Source organism: Epinephelus lanceolatus, chromosome 14 (genome assembly GCF_041903045.1).
Source record: "Epinephelus lanceolatus isolate andai-2023 chromosome 14, ASM4190304v1, whole genome shotgun sequence".
NCBI classification, from domain to species: domain Eukaryota; kingdom Metazoa; phylum Chordata; class Actinopteri; order Perciformes; family Serranidae; genus Epinephelus; species Epinephelus lanceolatus.
This window is the reverse complement of record NC_135747.1, coordinates 34905754-34925149: the sequence shown is the minus strand read 5'-3', so window position 1 is coordinate 34925149 and position 19396 is coordinate 34905754. Positions and strand designations below refer to the sequence as shown.

At 40.1% G+C, this 19396-nt stretch overlaps 1 protein-coding gene across 1 annotated transcript in view; it reads left to right on the top strand.

Moving 5' to 3' along the window:
• Nucleotides 1-19396, top strand: part of cntnap5a (contactin associated protein family member 5a) — a 188688-nt gene that overhangs the window by 29965 nt on the left and 139327 nt on the right. Inside the window, exons 2-3 of the mRNA XM_033617802.2 lie at nucleotides 5639-5749; nucleotides 11184-11377. Coding sequence (XP_033473693.2) covers nucleotides 5639-5749; nucleotides 11184-11377 — 305 coding nt within the window. The remainder of the gene's footprint in view (nucleotides 1-5638; nucleotides 5750-11183; nucleotides 11378-19396) is intronic.

Sequence of the window (19396 nt, the reverse complement as noted above, 5' to 3'; positions counted from 1 at the left end):
TGTGTTGCTTTGCATCTTGTTGTCATGCAGGAATGCCTTCTTTGGGTATAGCTCATTTCGGGACCATTTTTCAGCTTTTTTTACCCAGTTTTAAACATTTAATAATACTAATAGTGATAATAATAATATGAATATTAATAACAATAACTTTACTTATATAGTGCCCTTATAAACAGTTTTACAAAGTGCTTTGACAAACAAAGCAAAGCAGAAGCAGGACACTCTAGCACAATATAAAAAATAAAAACCAAACAGTGATACTTAACTAAGGCAAGACAAAAATTAAGGGAAATTTTAACAAGAGATAAGATGCAACAACATATCAGAGAAGACATTTTATATTGAGAAACAGAGATAAAAACAAGAGAAAAACATACCAATAAAAGTAAAAATAATAAAAACAATAAAACACTAAAAGAAACAAATCAAAAAGTTCAGTTTAAATTCAATTCAGTTACAATTTTATTTATTAAGCCCAACAGCACAAATCACAGTTTGTCTCAGAGGGCTTTACTGCATATGACATCCCTCTGTCCTTTGGACCCAAAACCAAGATGGCCGACAGAATGCCACAAACACTCAGGGAGCTCAGGAATATCTTGCCATTCTTCAATAGTAGGAGACCTCTGAAAGTAAACACAGTAAAATTTGGCTGCATAAAGTAACAACTGAGGAGGGAAACAATTGCTGAAATGTCCAAGTATTGATTTTACGTCAGGAGGAAAGTGTGATTAATCATCTGTCCACTAAACTGGACATCATGCATCATGCTGGCTATTATTCAGCTGCAGTTAATACAATTACTGCAGCTCTGTTGTTCTTGGAAATACTTCAGAGGGGACGAGTAGAGAGAGAGGAGAAGCTGAGGAGTTAGGAGCAAGGTTTAACACTTATATTGCATTGACAGTATTAGTTGAAATATATGAATATAATGCTTTAACAGCATTACACATATGTTTTTATAGTTTTGACCTAATGTATCAGTTTATTAATTGGTTAGTTGAAAACTTTAATGCATGCTGTCCACTTGAGTGGATGTATGAATAACTGCTTAACCCAGAAAGACCTAGAACAATTTCAAGGGCGCCTGAGTCTCCCGTATTCATATTGATTTTCTAACTCATTCCTGCAGTCCACATTGAGTGTCATACATCATTTTATTCAAGAGAACGTTAAGTTTCAGTCTATTCATTTAAAGTCATGCTTTGTCTGATAATGGATAAACTTAAATGATTTTTTCCTGATGATTTTTTTTTTTTTCATTATTATTATTTAGAAAGTTGTAGTTAGATGTTTGGACTTCCAAATGACTTTTGGTCCACACCTTACCTTCCCTTCGCAAGTTACAGCCATTTATTATACTTGCTGTTTTTTTTTCTTGAAAAACTGGTGTATTCCTATATTTCTACATAGCTATATTCTCCAAACTGATGGATCTCCTGTCTGTACTCCTCCCTGCTGCATCAACTGTCTGCATCGGAACCTAACAAGGATCCATTGCCAAGCTCGTTCGACTCGTTCGACAAAAATAACACCAGCACTTCTGCGGTTGTGCACCGCCATTTTACCATCTTGGTCTGTTATTTTTGAGCGTTTTCAAGGAAGCGCACCTACCTTGTCTCGGTTCAAATTTCCGAAAAACAATACCAAAACCCATGTTGATTGGTGGAGTAGATGATGTCTTGGACCACCACAGCGAAATTTTGAATCTATGGGAACACGGGTGGGCGGTACTAAGCAATCACAGTCATTGCTGTTTGGCTCAGAGGACTAAACTATGAGGTTTTCCATGGTGAATCAGTGCTGCAGAATCTGAATGCCTAAACAAAGAAATCTCTCCACTTTATGTGACTTTTTAAAGACTGTGGATAGGATTAACAGTTCAAAAGTTATTAAACATTTAAGAACAATAGCTAATTTTAGGTGTGGGCGACTGTCTCGGTCTTTGAGGGTTAAAAAATGCTGTTTTCAAAAATTGAATACGTTCTTTCTGTTTTTTTCATGCCTAAAGAGGATGAAGAACACTATGGAAACAGTTTTGACTGAAGTGGTCATAGTTCATGCATGAAACGGCGAGTCTCATGTCATGATATCAAAATGGTTATATTGCTCAGCCCTACTAGCAGTATATGAAGTATATGAGTTATAATTAGCACAACATCTACAGCAGATAAATGCAACATACATATCACAGCAGCAATAATATTAATCCAAAAACATCAGATATGATAGTAAAATAGTCACAGAAAGGCTTTACTGCACACTGAACACTTTTACTTAGCATTTGCTAAAATCCACAGTGCCCAGCCATCTCAGGAAATTACTTCACCTCTTCAGAAATAAAACTTGAACCATTATTAGATTTACATCATTCGTAGGAACCAATCAGCTTTGGGTTGAATGTCACAGAGAGGGCAGGGAAGTCAGAAAGTAGCAATCGGATGTTGGTGTTTTTATGGGAGACAAAAAAACATGCAATAACACCTGCCTTATCCTCTATTGACACGCTGAGTCCAAACCACAAATGTAATTTAAAGAGACAACACTTTGATTACAGTCTGAACTATCTGTGTCACTAAATAAATTTGCGGGCTTGGAGTCAGCGTGCAGGTGCTGCTCTTTTTCATCTATTATTTTTATCACTGGCACAATCAGTGATAACCTCCGGTGTGCCGCAAACCCCAGAGCATCAACATGACACTTCTGTGCCGGCCTACTGTTGGTCTGTTCAGAAAAAAAGCATCATCCTAGCACTTCTGTGACTGAAACTGAAAGCTCTTGATATCAGTCGGTGTACTTATGATTTCAAAAGAGATTAAGTGTTCCCTCTCGGCTAGCGGTTGTGTGCGTGTGTTTATGTCCATGCATTCAGATGCACGTCTGGGTTCATTTGGTTGCAAGATTCAAGCCCCTGAGCCTTCAGTAGAGATCGTGAGTCAGCTTCAGAGGATTTTCAGTTATCCCACAGGCCAAGGAGCAGCTTTGCAGGCAAATCATCCTCCATCCATAAGTCTCCCTGACTGACAGCCAGGCATTTGGCTCAAGACCAGATCTGTAAACAACAACAGGGTCTGTAAGACACACATTTTGCAGATGGAAAAACTGTCTCAGCACATTACCTGTCACTTTAAGAACCAGACACCAGAGGAAAATTTTGCTATGTGTTTCTGAAAACCACAAATATGTTATTTTTGTACATTTCATCGTATTATATTAACATTTCTAAAGTGAGGCAGTGAATGACTTTGTCTTTGGAGGTGCAGATGCCTGCTAAGCTGCAGATCACTGTTTGAGACCAACAAAAAACCCAACAGATTGGTTTTAGGGAGGCATGGCTGCGTTTCCAGCAGCTTTTAGGCCCTCAAATGTGTTTTTTTGTTTTTTTCAGTGACCATGGCTATTTTTCCGGCAGGGATAGTCCCGTGAAAAAGTGGTTGTTTTTTACCAAGACATTGCTACATTTCCTGGCAGGATAATGTTACAAAATGCAGTTGTTTTTTTTACCAAACATTGCTGCATTTCCTGTCTGAACAGTGCCACAAAAAGTGTTTGTTTTTTAATGTGACATCGCTGCATTTCCTGCCGGGATAAAGTTACGGAAAGCAGTTGTTTTTTTTACAATACATTGCTGCATTTCATGTCAGAATAGTGCCATGAAAAATAGTTCTTTTTAACCGAGACATCATTTCTGCCAGGATAATGTTAGAAAAAGGGATTGTTTTTTTTACCAATACATTGCTGAATTTTCTTTCAGGATAGTGCCACAAAAAGCAGTTGTTTTTTACTGAGATATTGCTGCATTTCCTGTCAGGATAATGTTACAAAAAGCAGTATTTGTTTCTGAGACATCTCTGCATTTCCTGCCAGGATAGTGCCATGAAAAATGGTTCTTTTTAACCAAGACATTAATGCATATCCTGTCAGGATAATGTTATAAAAACAGTTCTTTTTAACTGAGACATCTCTGCATTTCCTGTCAGGATAATGTTATAAAAACAGTTCTTTTTAACTGAGACATCTCTGCATTTCCTGTCAGGATAATGTTATAAAAACAGTTCTTTTTAACTGAGACATCTCTGCATTTCCTGTCAGGATAATGTTACAAAAAGCAGTAATTTTTTCTGAGACATCTCTGCATTCCCGCCAGAATAGTGCCATGAAAAATGGTTCTTTTTAACCAAAATATTGCCGCATTTCCTGCCAGCATAATGTTACAAAAAGTGTTTGTTTTTTACTGAGACATTGCTGCGTTTCCTGCACGGACTGTGCCCTCAAAACAGGGTATTTCAGCCAAAACATGATCTTTTCGCTAACCTTAACTAAGTGGTTTTTATGCCCAATTTCAACCACATGTTCACCACAGTGTTGTTGTTGAACCATGTCAACATACCTGCTTCAGTGACTGGGTTGTTTTCTTTCACCTTTTCTCAGCTGTCATGGTCTCATTGTTCTGTACAGTCACATAAAGGGTGGATTGAATGAAAGACCAAAACATTTGTCTGGGCTTTTGTCAGCTGCATCATGCAAGAAAAGACGGGTGGCTGCAGATTGAAAAGAAGATAGGAAGAGCGAGTGTTATCCTTAAGGGATCAAAAGTAGTACTTGGGAGACTTTGGACAGATTAAGAGTTTGTGCTGTGCTTGCATAATAACTCCGGTTGCAGTAGTGTTGTGTTAAGACGACATGGCGCTGTTCTCATTCCCCCAATGAACATCTGCAACTGTGGCTCAGCCATAATTTGAGTCTTGGACTAAACAGCTCGATCCACTTTAGTCACACTTGAAATCAGGATTAGAGAAATCTCTTGGCAAGCGATCTGAGAGCACTCAAATCAGGTCAGTTGAAATTCGGTGGGACGCCCAAAAGGAGAGCGAGCTCATGCTGTCGGTTCTGCTGTGCTCTTGTCTACCAGATGGATGGCCAATTGCCACTCCAGATGTGCTCAGAATCCATCTGAACTCAGAGTGAAATGGCATCCAAAAACAAAAAGCCTCTTGCACTCAGAGGAGCGAACTGCACGCTGATGGAGAGAGTACGGGGATAATTGTAATCAGGCTGGTGCCAGTTTTCATTATGTTCTCAGATACGGGCCTTAATGCAGCTCTGCACTCAAGTGAAGCCAAACAGCGGAGAGGCTGTTGTTGTTCGACTCGCTGCTCTTATTGTGGCGGGCAAGGTGGATCAGGGGAAGATGGGACTGACAGGTTTATATCACTGGGCTCGTAATCTGTTCCTGCCTGTTGGACGTGATGTAATCTCACACTGTGGGATTAAAAAGAACACACACAAGCACACACATGTACACAAAAGGAGCCGTAGAGTTTTCTGTGCTATTTTCAAGGGTCACTTCATGGGTTAATAGACTGTTTGAGGTACCTGAGAACTGGATAAGTGAGGCGGCCCTGTTATTTTCCCCCAGTTCTTGCTTTAAAACTCCTCCACCGACAGGTAAAGATGCACTTTGAACCAACATCTTTAACTCCTCAAGGATGCATTTTCAATTATTTCTATCAGCTGAATGAATCCAAGCACAGTGAGCAGTGAAACCCCTCTAGCCATTCTTCATGTGAAATACATTAAGATAAAAAACACAGGAATGTAATGACCTTAACTGACTCTGTGTGTGTTTTTCTTACAGATAGTTGCAATGCTCCTCTGGCCTCCACGTTACCCCATTCATCCTTTCAGAGCTCCTCCCAGTCCTCAGTCAGTTACGCCGCCCACAATGCCAAGCTTAACAGGAGAGATGGTGAGTACCAGAGATGATGTTTTAGCATGGTCATTATATCCCTACATACAGCCAACCTGCCGCACCAGCAGTTGCCATAAAACACTCATATGAACCATTTGCGCAGTGGTCATGTGGGCTGTTTCTGAAGGTAGTGAGAATGAGCAATGAGCTGTGACGACTTGCCACATTTACCACAAGGGCTCTGTTTTGTTATTTTAAGGAGGTGAGAGAGAGACTGACTGGAAAAAAACACAAGCTTTAAAGTATCTTACTAATTTCATAATAATGTTTTTTAAACCCAGTGACTGTGATATGGCAAAGAAAATGACTTAAGAGTGGCTGTGAGGGACTGAGCTGACAGGTGAGAGGAGTCGGTGTGAGGATTTTCAAAATGAGGGTTGTATTTACCCAAAAATGCATCAAATAGTAAACAAAATATGCAGTGAAGGTCTGCACCCATATAAAGGGAAAAACTAAACTGAATAATGATGTGGCTGTTTCTATGTGGGCCTCACTGAAAGGGCAGCTGAGGGACAGAGTGGCTGAGCATAGGTATGACATTCATACTGGAAACTTAAATTATCCAATGGCCAACATGAAAGTGATTAACGATGCGTCATATCATCTCGTTCATGATAATACCGGTATCGTTTTTTGATATCCTATGAAAATTCAAATCGTGATATTTCTATTTCGACTTGACATATTGACGTCATACTGTTACCCACGGCAAGCATGGCTGAAAGTGAAATTGTAACCGACTCTGCATTGGTTCCAGAAAGAGGAGCAGCTTCAGTAGTGTGGAATAAACTGTGGCGTCCTGAATGTGAGGGAGGGAACTCATTCAGCGGCTCCTCTGGCAGCAGCACAGCGTCTCTCTCTCTCTCCTCTCTCACTATGAGCACGCGGGAGTCGGTGTTGTCAAGTGATTTTGTCATAAACCTTTGGTAATGTAAACCTATGTGAATAAACTCTGTATATGTGAATGTGTGATAGTTGTGGTATCATAACAGCCTGTCACAGGTTACAGCGTGATGATTAGAGGAGAAATGGCAGAGCATAAAGGTCCAGGTGGGAAAAACACAACTCAATCATTTAGGATTTTACTAAAAGAAGGAAATCACCTGTTGATTTATATATATATAGATCCCAGGGGACATTTTTTGTATTTGGGAGCTGTTTAAATGTGTAATTTGTGGTAGATTTTATTTTGTTGAACTATTAATATTGTAACAGAATCTGAATCTCACTCTGAGTTACTGTTGTTGTTCACAAACTAAAGAAATGAGAGATCATTTTTTAGTTTTTATTGAATATTTGAAGGCAAACTGTAAATCTAGATCACTTATTTTACTAATTTGTCATGTCAAGAATATCGTCATCACAGACATACCCTGAAATATTGTGATGTCATTTTACGGCCATATCGCCCACCCTTGGAAATAATACAACTAAGAGTGTTAGGTACTGAAGTCATTGGGGCGAGGATAAAATCAAATGCCTCATACTGTACAAAGAGAGGCATACTGGATCCAGGCTCTAAAGACACCAGTTACCCTTGATTAATGAGGACTTTTCATTTTTTGTATGGTAATTTTCTTGGTCATAAATTTACAGTGACATATAATAGTATTATGTGATTGACTGCTGTTGACTTAAAAGATAAATATTGGGTTTTAATGTTGGCTTCCTGGTATGTATTTCCATGGTTACACCATCTCAACCTGTGAGAGGACTTCCTGCCTTCCTTATGCCTCTAGAGGCCTACAGGAATGTTACAGGTTCTTACCTGTGCACACCTATGATGAACGCAGCTATAATTACTCTGCATCTGTTTGTCACAATATCCTGAGGATGACGTAATCTGATATGTGTTGGTGTATGTAATGTTGAAATAAATGTTTTTCATAATTTTTAAAACATCCCGAGCGCCTGAACCTGGATCATTTATGCCTTTTTAGGCAAGAAGCCGTCCTCTCTTCTGTTTAACTGAAAAATGTTAACTGACCTAACAATGACAATATGGGAACATAAGTAATGGCTGATCCAACCATTTTCGAAACAAAGGAGTAACACAAAGATAAACACAACCACCTTAACTACAAATTTTAAAAAAGACATTTGATATCAGTATCAAATCAGTATAAATATGTTTAAATAACCAAAACAAAAGCACCAATATACTAACATAGACTAGAATAGTCATTCTCCCCATGATGTTGAAGGCACTTGGTACATTCTGATTGGCCACTTCCTGTTTGTAAGAGCACACGGAAGACATTGTACACTCAAGAAAGCCATTCATTTGAAGGAAAACCATGATTCCTTCCTACCCTTAACCAAGAAATCCCTTTCTGGTAGAAAGTCCTTGAGGAAAATTTCTCCCAGCTGCTTTTTTAAGAGCTGCGCTTTAGGCTCTGTCCTGAAAAGATCCCCCTCCAGCTGCAGCAAACAGCAGCAGCACTTCTACACTGGTAACTCAAAGAAAAAGAAATTTATACGACTTGAAGGTGAACTAGAACCAAATGTGCACACTGCAAATAGACCTGACCGCGCTGCCAGCAACACTAAACTATGAGCGTGATGTATGAAACACAAACTGTCTCGTCATGTTAGCTGATGGATGTGCACTGTGCACGAGGTCAGAAGGTTAAAGGGAGAAAATGAACTGTTAAGTGTAAACTACAGGGAAAACTGAAGTATGCGTAGGATTTAGATTTAAATCAGCTGTGTACAGCAGGTGAGATCTTCACACACTAGTTGAATCAAGGAGCAATTACAGGAGCCACAAGGGGTCCAGTGCTGCAAGCTGTTTTTAACATTTAATCGCTGTATGTATATGTGTGTATATATGTATATATATGTGTATATATATATACATATATATATGTATATATATGTTCCTGTTCATGTTCAACCTTTATTTTAACTCAGAAATACATTGAGAAATAAATGCACGAAGACACTGAAAAAACAAACAAAGAGACACTTGTGGCAACAGGAAGTAAAAAGCAATAAAACCACAATTAAAATGAATATATTAATACATTTTTAAAAAAGCACCAATGATGAATAAAAACTGTTAAAATTTACAACACATTAATCAGGTAAAACAGGAACACCTAGAAGTAAATTATGACACAGTTAAATGATACAGTTATATATATTGTGGATACCTGTAATTCAGTTCTTCCCCACCAAAATTAACATCTCAAATATCCACAACGTCATTCTTCCTCGGAAAATCTCAATTCAGGGAGTGCGGCAAAATGCCGCCTACCTACTTTTGTTCGTACAGAATGCGCCTTTTTCGGGGCAATGGGGGGCGTGAGCAAGTAACAAAGCGTGTAGCTCAGCGTGTGATGTAAACAGTGACGTGGGAGGGAAGCAGCGGCTGGTCAGTCCTTCGGTGATTCTCTCATAAGTCGGCCCGTTCTTCACCGTCCCCGTCATCTGACGGTTAATGGCCTCTTCGCTTGCGAGGGCAAGGAGGGCGTGCAATTCCTTGTCTCCCCAGTTGCTCATCTTTACAGTGTCTGTCAGGTTTGTGTTTCCCTCTTGCTACTAGCTGCTCGCTAATTCCTACTATCAGCTGTTTCCTGTTTATCCACCGCCAGTGGGTCGCACATGTGGCGTCATTAACAGCTCCTCCCACATGTCTTCAACAGCCCCTCCCGTTGCGGAAGGCCACCTCGGTCTGTTTAAAGCAAAAAGGTTCCGCCAATATGTCTACCCTACAAGGAGGAAAATTGGGCACCTCAGATCAACTCGCCAATCCAGCTCTGTGTGTCTAAACGCTCGCAGCTTGCCGGCAAAGCGGCCCAACATTCGCGGAAAATCTGGCAATGTAAAAGGGGCTTTAGAAAGATGGCATTGTTGATTTCTGAAAACGTCTTTTTGACCAAGAAAATAAAAAAAAAGGAAAGGCCATGACGCCAGAGAAGGCCAGAGTTTGGTGTCAGGTATTTGGGAGTCATGATGTGTACTGACATTTTTGATTCGAATATGCATGTTTGCTTTCCTGTTATTGGTCTCCAAACAGATCATGGCTCTGTCCAACAGAGGCTGAGATGCAGCGGACGGACATGCATTTTTATAAAAAATAAAAAGATGTCAGTAAACATCACTTAATGTGTGTTGTTTAATCTCTGGGAGGATTTTTTTTTAGTCAAAGCTGAAACAACAAAGATCTGATAGGTTAAAGTTGACTCCATTGCAACTGACACCAAACTCTGGCTCCCTGAATGCTGTCACTGTCGTCATGTCTGTTCCATCTTTTATATTTCCCTTGTTTTTGACCAGGAGGGACTGAATCACACTTATCTACAATGTTAAAACAGCCACTTAAACTTTAAAAGGATTTAGAGATATCTTAAATGAAGTTTTGACTAGTACAATTAAAGTTGTAGTTATCTTGAAATACAATTTCTTTTGCTAAGACTGTTATGGTGTCATCTTTAATTGCCACTCTGATGAGAGTGAGAACACAATTTTGACTTGGAGAAATGCTATTATGGATATCTAAAAGGTAATTACAGATAGGAGTGGAGCTTCTATCACATGTTTAAACGGCTTGCCATGGCTCCAGGGTTGCAGGGATTTCTCAGTGGACGACCATTGCTGCTTCGCCAGTCCCTTTTGGTCCCTGTGCTGTGTTTCTTGGGTTTGTTGTTTATTTATTTGTCGTCTTTTCTCATACCACATCATAGCCATGTCCTGCAGTTTTAGCTGGTCCCCAGAACAGCCTGAGGAATCAGTCAGCCATCAGCAAATCAAATGGCTACAGACGCCAACAGAAAATATAATGAAATTAGTCATAAGGAAAAGGAAACAATCTAATTACTTTGATTTTTCTTGCTATTACCTCCTGCTCCTTTCGTCTCAGCCACTCCTCTGATACAAATTATAGTGTCTCAGGTAAAAAGAAACAGCTCCCATGAGCTTTGGACATTCTTCATATGTGCCATCAAACTCTAATTAGAGCTACAGATGGTGAATGCTAACAAGGCAACCTTTTAAGGAATGTGGAAAAGGTGCTAAACTGTTACCAGCAGGTGTATTTGTAGATGATATGAACAGAAAATCTCCAGTTTCAGATCTCCAGAGAGAATGACAGATACGCTCAATATTGTGGCGAGGAGTCTTGTGGAGCAGGGGTAAGCTTGTTTAGCTCGCAGGATTCTGCTCTTTATAAGTTCTGGAGCTCAGCTGTACACATTTCAAAATGAATCAACTATTTTCCAGGAAGTGAGGCAGCTGACCTCCACCGTGCCGACTCGAGTCTAACCTTGAAAGCCTTTCATATGCAAACGCTCCTCGTACTCAGATCAGGAGTTTATACATTTTTTGCAGCCTGAGCCGTGTGGCAACTTAGCATAAACCACAACACTCAATCAGTCATTATCCACAGTATCGATGTTTGAAGGACCCCTATTTCTCTGCCCTCCTCCAGGAGCAGGAGGCTGGTCTCCCATGGTGACAGACCAGGAGCCGTGGCTCCAGGTGGACCTCAGGGAGCAGATGGAGGTGACGGCTGTGGCCACGCAGGGACGTCATGACAGCTGGGACTGGGTCAGCAGTTACCTCCTGCTCTACAGTGACACGGGCCGGGCCTGGAAACAGTACAGGCATGAGGATGGAGTTGGGGTGAGTCTGTGCACAGATGTTTCACTTGATTTGCTTTCATTAACTTTCTGTGTGACATTTGATTCATCGCTGATTTGCTGCACACTGTTTACAATTGAATCCAAGCAGAATTGAGACTATTTTTTGCTTTATTCTGCTCATGAAAGACATTCAGCCATTTTGGATGTGTGGGAATGTTCACATGTAGAGGAAACAAAGTGTCTTCCTTTGGTATTTATAATGAAATGAGGAAGTTATGAGAAATAGAAAGACATTTTGGGAAATATTCATACTGGCTTTCTTGTCAAGATTTAGAAGAGAAGATTCATACTGCTCGTTTATGTGCATTAAGTGTGGAGCTTCAGCCGGGATTCACTTATCCTAGCTTAGCTTATACTAGTTAGCTTTGCTTAGCTTAGCATAGCTTAGCCTGGCTTTGTTTAAATACCTGTAAAGCTTACCAATAAACATGTTTCTTTATTCCTTACATACAGTCAGTGTCTAGTCATAGTTAGGGGGCATGGTGAGAGTGGAGTCGGCAAGGGGGAAAACAACCTTTCCCCCAGCCTTTAAAGTGCATTTAAACGATAAGAGACGATAAGATATGCTATTGCGTACGCTATAGATATGATTAATTAAACTTAGCATAATATTAGTACCCTGCAGCCATTATCGCCAAGATGTAATAGACTAGCATCATGTTTTTTTAGTGAAAGGTTTCCTTGCAGGTTTTGAAACAGTAGCGCAGCGCTAATGTTACTCAACGCCATTAGCCTATGTTTTGATGATGTGCTAACGTTATCACGCAGGGGTTTGCAACCTCAACAACTACAGGTCCTTGGAGGCTCACAATTTTCTTACCAGTGGCTAAACAATCAATCCAAATACTGTTTGGATAAAGCAGAAACAGCCTCAAATTGCCATCACCAAACCAGCCAGACTCCATTTAAATAAACAGTAATTTTAGCGTGTATATGGAGGCAGTGTGTTTTCACATCTAACTGATTGAATTAAGGGTTTATTTCAACCAAACCAGAGCTGGTGGCTGTTAGAAGAGTGGAAAGACAAACCAAGATGGCTTCTGTGAGTTTTATTTTGCTTCAGTAGACTTTGAATGAAGTGTGTTTTACGATGATAAAATTACTGTTTTTTTTAAAATGGAGTCTGGTGGGTTTGAAGATAGCAATTTCCTGGCTGTTTCTGGTTAATCAAAAAGGTCTGTCTCTGAAGGAATCCTTTCAACAATCTTCTCAGACACTTATAATAACAATCTGAGCATGTCAGTGGTAAAAACAAGGACATTTAATGGACGTAAATTGACTGTGCCAACATCCCCTGAGTGTTTACTGTACATTGCAGCTTTACTGCTTCTTACACTCTATACTGGACTGGTTTCAAGAAATATTGTTCCCATTAGTCACTTAGACACAAAAACATGGAACAATATGGAGGCGTCAGTGGCTTAGCGGGTAGAGCAGACACCCGGGTTTGAATCCAGCCTGTGGCCCTTTGCCCAAAAAAATATCTAAAAAACAGAACAAAACATGGAACAAAAGGCTCCAGGGTGGAACAACTTTGGATTTTTTACGTTTCTTTGACGCGCAGAATGCCAGCATTTTGTTGACATTTCTGTAAATACAGATACACAATGCACAAATCAAAATATAGAAGTTATAACTTGCGGTTTCACAGGGAAGTTGTGTTGACAATAATTCTTTGCTCAGTCCACATTAACTGTCCGTCAACTCCCTAATAAACAAGCTCCATATTTATCCCATAGACATTATCAACATAAACATCGACCGTAAGAACTACATGTACTTCTGTCACTTCAGATATCATCACTTTTCCATGCTCTGTTCTCCGTGTACAATTTTTATTGATGACATTACAGGTCAGAGTCAGATAACACATCCTCTCACTTTTTCTGACACATTCCAAGGCGTGGGAAGTGTCTGGTGTCAACGCAATTATTATACCGCTTTTTTTGTCCTCCATGTAATGTCACAACTTGTTATGCCAGCACGTACAAGGACTCAAGGTCTGAGAAAATAGCCGGATGTTGGCACATGTTATTAATCCTTTATTGTGTTTGCCCCAGTTATGTCAAAGGCTGCTGACAAGATGTTAAACAGTTTTTATGTGAGTTTTTATACTTGGCAGTCCAATTAGCAGAGTGTGTAGTTGCCCACTGGCATGTCACTGCGGCAGAGTGGTCCTTTTTTTAAGAAGGCAAATATTAAAAGAGCACAGAGACATAACGGGTGTGCATTACATCTAGTGTTCTTTCTTTAAGTATTTATCTTCCTACATCTTTTTAAATAATCTACTGGAACTAGACAAGCAATAAAACATGAGGTTAAATGAGATTGTTGTGACTCTGATACAGGTCGAACTGTTTTGACGCCACTCTCCACTAACCTTGTGAGAATTTCACGCTGTTACCCTGACATGACACAGATGTTGATTAAACCTCCCAACAGGCTAAAGAGCAGAGTGAATGTTCATTCTAAGTCTGTACATGTCTGCACTCATTCATCGGGGGAATAAATGGTTAAGTTGAGGACATCTTTTCTTTAAAAAATGAAAGGGTAGAAAATGGTGCACAGATATTGAAAAAGAGCATTAAAGGATAAGGCTGGCAAATTCTGTATTTTTTTTATTGTCAAGAAATCCCATGAAAAGACTGAAACCAACAAAAAATTGATCCTGCTAACACGTATTGTCTGTGCAGCCAAGTCTGATGTACTGTAGCCTCTTCCTCTGTGCAGCAGAGCTGCATTGTCGCTGGTGAAAACACATCAATGAGCCTCACCGTGACATGTTCCTTCATTATGGTAAATGCAGGCACTGTTGTTTATTTTGAGTCTATCCCACGTACACTGTTGTAGGGAATATTCACCAAGGCACCAAATGTGTATTAATCTGCAGCTGAAAATAATCCTCACATAAACTATTTACCTCTGCTTGAGTAACATTTATTAAAAATTACAATACAAAGCTTTTTTAGAAAACTACCTAGCCTTTTTAAACATGTCAGCGCACAAGGAGTGTAAGCAGCACTCTAAGCGGCAGAGGAAAATGGTTGCATTGTGCATCTGTGACTGTCACCTGAAGGGGGAGGGGATGGTGGATGATGTGACACCTGGGCAAGACCACTGTTTGGGACCAACAAACAGCAACACTGGTTGTGATTTAGCAAGTAGTCACTGTATTCCCTGCAGCTTTTAGGGCACAGAGCACGGATCTTTCACCACCCGTCACATTTTTATTTTTTTTAGCATTTTAGGATGAAAAGCATTTGTTTTACTGCTGCTTTACTTGCAGGGATAGTTGCACAAAAAGTGATTGTTTTTACCTATACATTGCTGCTTCCTGTCTGCATAAGTGCCACAAAAAGCTGTTGTTTTTTTTCTGAGACATCGCTGCTTTTCCTGCCTGGATATTTCCATGAAAAGCGGTTGTTTTTTACCAATACATCGCTGTGTTACCTGTCTGTGTAGTGCAGCAAAAAGCAGTATTTTTTACTGAGACATTGCTGCATATCCTGCTGGGATAGTGCCACACAAAATTGTTGTTTATACAGAGAAATTGCTGCTTTTTCTGGCTACATATTGCCACAATAAGCGGTTGTTTTTTTACCAATACATTGCTTTGTTTCCTGCCGGTGTAGTGCAGTATAAAGCAGTTTTTTCTAATGCGACATTACTGCATTTCCTGCCAGGATAGTGCCACAAAAAGCTGTTGTTTTTTACTGAGATATTTCTGCCAGGACAGTGGCTAGAAAAGTTGTTCTTTTTGCTTAGTGCTCCTCAGAGTTGATTTCATCTAATTAGTGGCAGCATATCAAAAATATAACGAAAATAGGTTTTTATCACCTTAAGAACATAGCCAGAGTCCGCCCGTTTCTCTCTCAGGCCAGTACGGAGGTGTTAATGCATGCTTTTATTTCCTGTCGCTTAGATTACTGTAATGCCCTGCTCTCTGGTCTTCCCAAAAAGAGTATTTTAAATCTCCAATTATTACAAAACTCAGCCGCACGCGTGCTGACGAGGACCAGAGGGCGGGAGCACATTACACCGGTTTTAGAGTCGCTGCATTGGCTCCCCGTCTGCTTCAGGATCGATTTTAAGATTCTCTTACTCGTTTTTAAATGTCTTAACGGCCTTGCGCCCTCTTATTTATCTGATCTGCTTTTACCATATCAACCCTCGCGGACCCTGAGGTCCTCCAGCACTGGCCTTTTAACCATACCAAAACCCAGAACAAAAACCCATGGTGAGGCAGCATTTAGCCACTATGGCCCCCACCTGTGGAACAGCCTGCTGGAGAGCCTCAGGACTGCAGAGACTGTTGATATTTTCAAAAGAAGATTAAAGACACACCTTTTTAATCAGGCTTTTAACTAATATTTTAAACTCTTCTTATGTTCTTATCTGGTTCTATCCTACTTTATGTTGCTGCTTTTATCTTGCTTTTTAAGATGATATTAATCTTAATTTTTTGTTTTTATTTATCACTGGTACTGTATCTATTCTATTTTATTTATAATCTTACGTATTTTATTTTTGGTACTGTATTTATTTTATTTATTCTTTTAGTCCTATTTTATGCTTTTAGTCTTTAGCTTTTAACTCCAGTGTTTCCTCAGGGGGGTCCTCCACACTGGGAGCTGTGTCGAGTCTGCTATTGGGGGTGCTGTCCTTGGGTCCCTTCGGCCTGGCCGGCTGGGGGCTCCTCTCTTTGATGTGGGGGTCCACCTGTCTGTCGGAGTCGGGGGGCCTGGGTGCTGGTCCCCCCCGATGGCACGGCCTGCGGCTCCTCCCAGTGTGGACGGCCCCAAAGGTGGCGTTTCCTTGATCCTCAGTGCCATGCCATGTCTCCCTATTGTGTGTGTGTGTGTGTGTGTGTGTGTGTGTGTGTGTGTGTATGTGTGTGTGTGTGTGTGTCTAGTATGAAGGGTGGAAGCAAGGGGCTTTCTTTGTAATTGTTTTTCTTTCTTTAATTGTGTTAATTGCTTTTAATTCTGTAAAGCACTTTGTGTTGCATGTCCGTGCAGGAAAAGCGCTCTACAAATAAAGTTGATTGATTGATTGATTGATCACACCTGTCTTTATCTGTTCTGTGAAGCACTCTGTCAGTAGCACTGAAACATTTGCTGCTGTTTTTAATCTCTTTTTTATTATTTTTTACACTTTGAGCGTCCTTCTTTTTGAGCATGGATGTTCTGTATAAACTGACATTTTTTGGCATTGATCTCAGCCTGTGAACATTTTTTGTGGCTGTCCAGCTCAGTTGAATTTGTGTGCTGTATTTCCCCTGCCATCTTTTCTTTTTACTAAATCATTGCTGTGTTTTCTGCCAATAAAGTGACCCCCCGAACTAGGTGTTATGAGCCAAAACATAATAATTCCCTAACCATTACCAAGTGGTTTTTGTGCCTAAATATAACCACATTACCACAGTGTTGTTTAAATGTTAAGTTTAACGTATCTGCTACATAGTAAAGTGCAAATATAACTTATTTGTGGTTTGCAGAAATGTACAACGCTAACATTTATTCTGGTTATTCATTGGTATTTTTACTCCCAGAAACAGCTAGTGAACTTTGCAGTGTACAAACGTACAAAACAATTTGCAAATCCCTTTAACAATTAAATTTCCTTCTTTGTTTTGAAGGAGTCAAAATGAAACAACAAATAGTACTGAAACACTTAATTTATGAGCAGAGCTTTTCATATGTGTATATTGCCCATTTTTGGTGCCCCTGATGGGCTTTGGGACCTTAAGCAGCAGCTTAGTCTGCTGATGCCTCAGACCAGATTTCATGTACCATCTGGCAAAACCGTTGCATAATTTTTTTTGTCATTTTAGATATTTAACCAGAGATTACTTTGTTTATGCAAACAAGGACAAAGTGTCACAACTCTGTTTGGAATTAGTGCCAAAACATAAATAGAAGTGAGCAGCATATGAAATTTTTACAGTGAAGTTCACTGAGACATTTCCTTGATGTGTTATCCAGTCAGTCCTCTTATTATTGTTTCCAGGAAGGGAATAACCCGCTGTGCGCTATGCAGAGAGACATTATGTATAGATATTGCCAGCATGACCTGCAGCTATCACCTTTTGTAAGTGACCCATGAGACAGCAAGAGAGAGTGCTGTACTTATTTCAGATATTAAAATTAATATAGCACTCAGCCAGTGCCTACAGCGCTGTATCATACCAGTCGAAATGGGCTTCACCCTCCGAAACTTGGCGTGCATCAAAACCAGGCATGACTGAGCCTTATATTTATTGATGTGTATTTAATGCACACTCACGAAGACAATTCAAAGCCCACTCCTCCCCTCTTTTGTTTTGTGTACATGTGAACGTGGATTTATAGTATAATTTATAGAGTGCAGAATGAATGTCAGCCAATTAGTCACAAATCTCTTATTCTGAAACTCGCTCTCGAGCTGACTAACTACAGCGCTCACCAAGACCTTTGGCTGATACTTACTCACATCCGTCTGGCATTTTAACAAGTGAAGCTCAAAGGTAACGGCTCACTGCCAGAAACTGAACTGAGGGGGACTAATGAGAGAGCAGCAGCTGCTGATATGACTGCTAGCTCTCAGCCATTCTTAGCTAATGCTGAGCCAAATTAGCTCCATGGAAAAATGAGCTCCATAAAAAACACGGGGCTAAAGGTTGACAGTCCTGCTGGCATCTCCTCTGCTGCAGTGTTTAAAAATGAAATTATATGAAACAAACAAACCTTGATCTATTTCCTACTTTCCCTCCAGTAGTTTGGCTTAAAATATGTAGTCATATACAGCACAGCATAATATAACACAATATTAAGTTTGTCCTAAAGGTGGAGCTAGAGAAAAGTTCTCCATAATAGATTATTAGAAATAGAGGGGTGCAGGGATGATTTTTTTTTTTTTTTTTTTTTTTTTTTTTGGGCTGGTCAGTCTGCTTGTTACGATCCCTCTGGTTTCCTCGACAAAACTCAAATGGGATTTTCCATTGCATTTTGGATTATTGCACTAACAGAGAAGCTCAGACTACAACACACACAGGGGTAGTTTGACTTCATTCTCTGCTCAGGACGCCATTACTCCAATATATCTTTAATTAGTAAGAAGTGGTTTGCTGCTATATTGCTCTGAATATCCCATATAGAACCTTTAAATGGGCAATGTGTAGGATTTCAGGGGATATATTGGCAGAAATGGAATATGATATAATAAGTATGTTTTCTTTAATGTATAATCACCTGGAAATAAGAATCATTGTGTTTTCATTACCTTAGAATGAGCTATTTATATCTACATAGGGAGCCACCATGTTGCACTGGTGTTTCTACAGTAGAACAGATTGGCAAAAACTAAACACTGGCTCTAGGTAGGGTCATGCGTTTTTGAGTTGTCGCTTCAGCCACTGCAGTTAGCAGCCTCCCCACAACGAGCAGAGCATCAGAAAAACACATATTTTGAACATGAAACTGCTGTAGTCAGTGTTTTAATCGCTTTAAATCACCATGTTCATTTGTTTTGGAGAGGAATAACCCTTTTTAATAGTCAGGAGCTGCCTTGGCTTTGCTTGGTTTGGTTTGGGCCATCAGCCTAGCGCAGCAGGGATTAGCGTACCCATTACAACAGGGCAGCAACTTCACACAACTTCTAATACGACTGATAGCAAACTTGAATCAGAAGAATAAAGCAGATATCTAAAGTAAAAACAGGATTCAGGAGAGAAACTGAACTCCAAATCACAGATTCAGTTAGAAGCTACAAAAGTCCTCAAAGCTGAACACAGAGACTTTAAAAACGCCTTTCTCTCTGGTCTCCTGCAGTCAGAGGTGAGTAGAGACAACACACACGCTTGTTTGAGCGGTCAATGGGGGTTGGCTGCAGTTAGAGAGACGTCACCGCTACTTGCTTTTGGACCTACTCAGGGGAAGGTCAGCTTGGCATGGCACGGCGCATCCTGATGGATAATGGAAACGCAAATTGGCGCAGCATGGCTTTACTCAGTGTGGCCAAA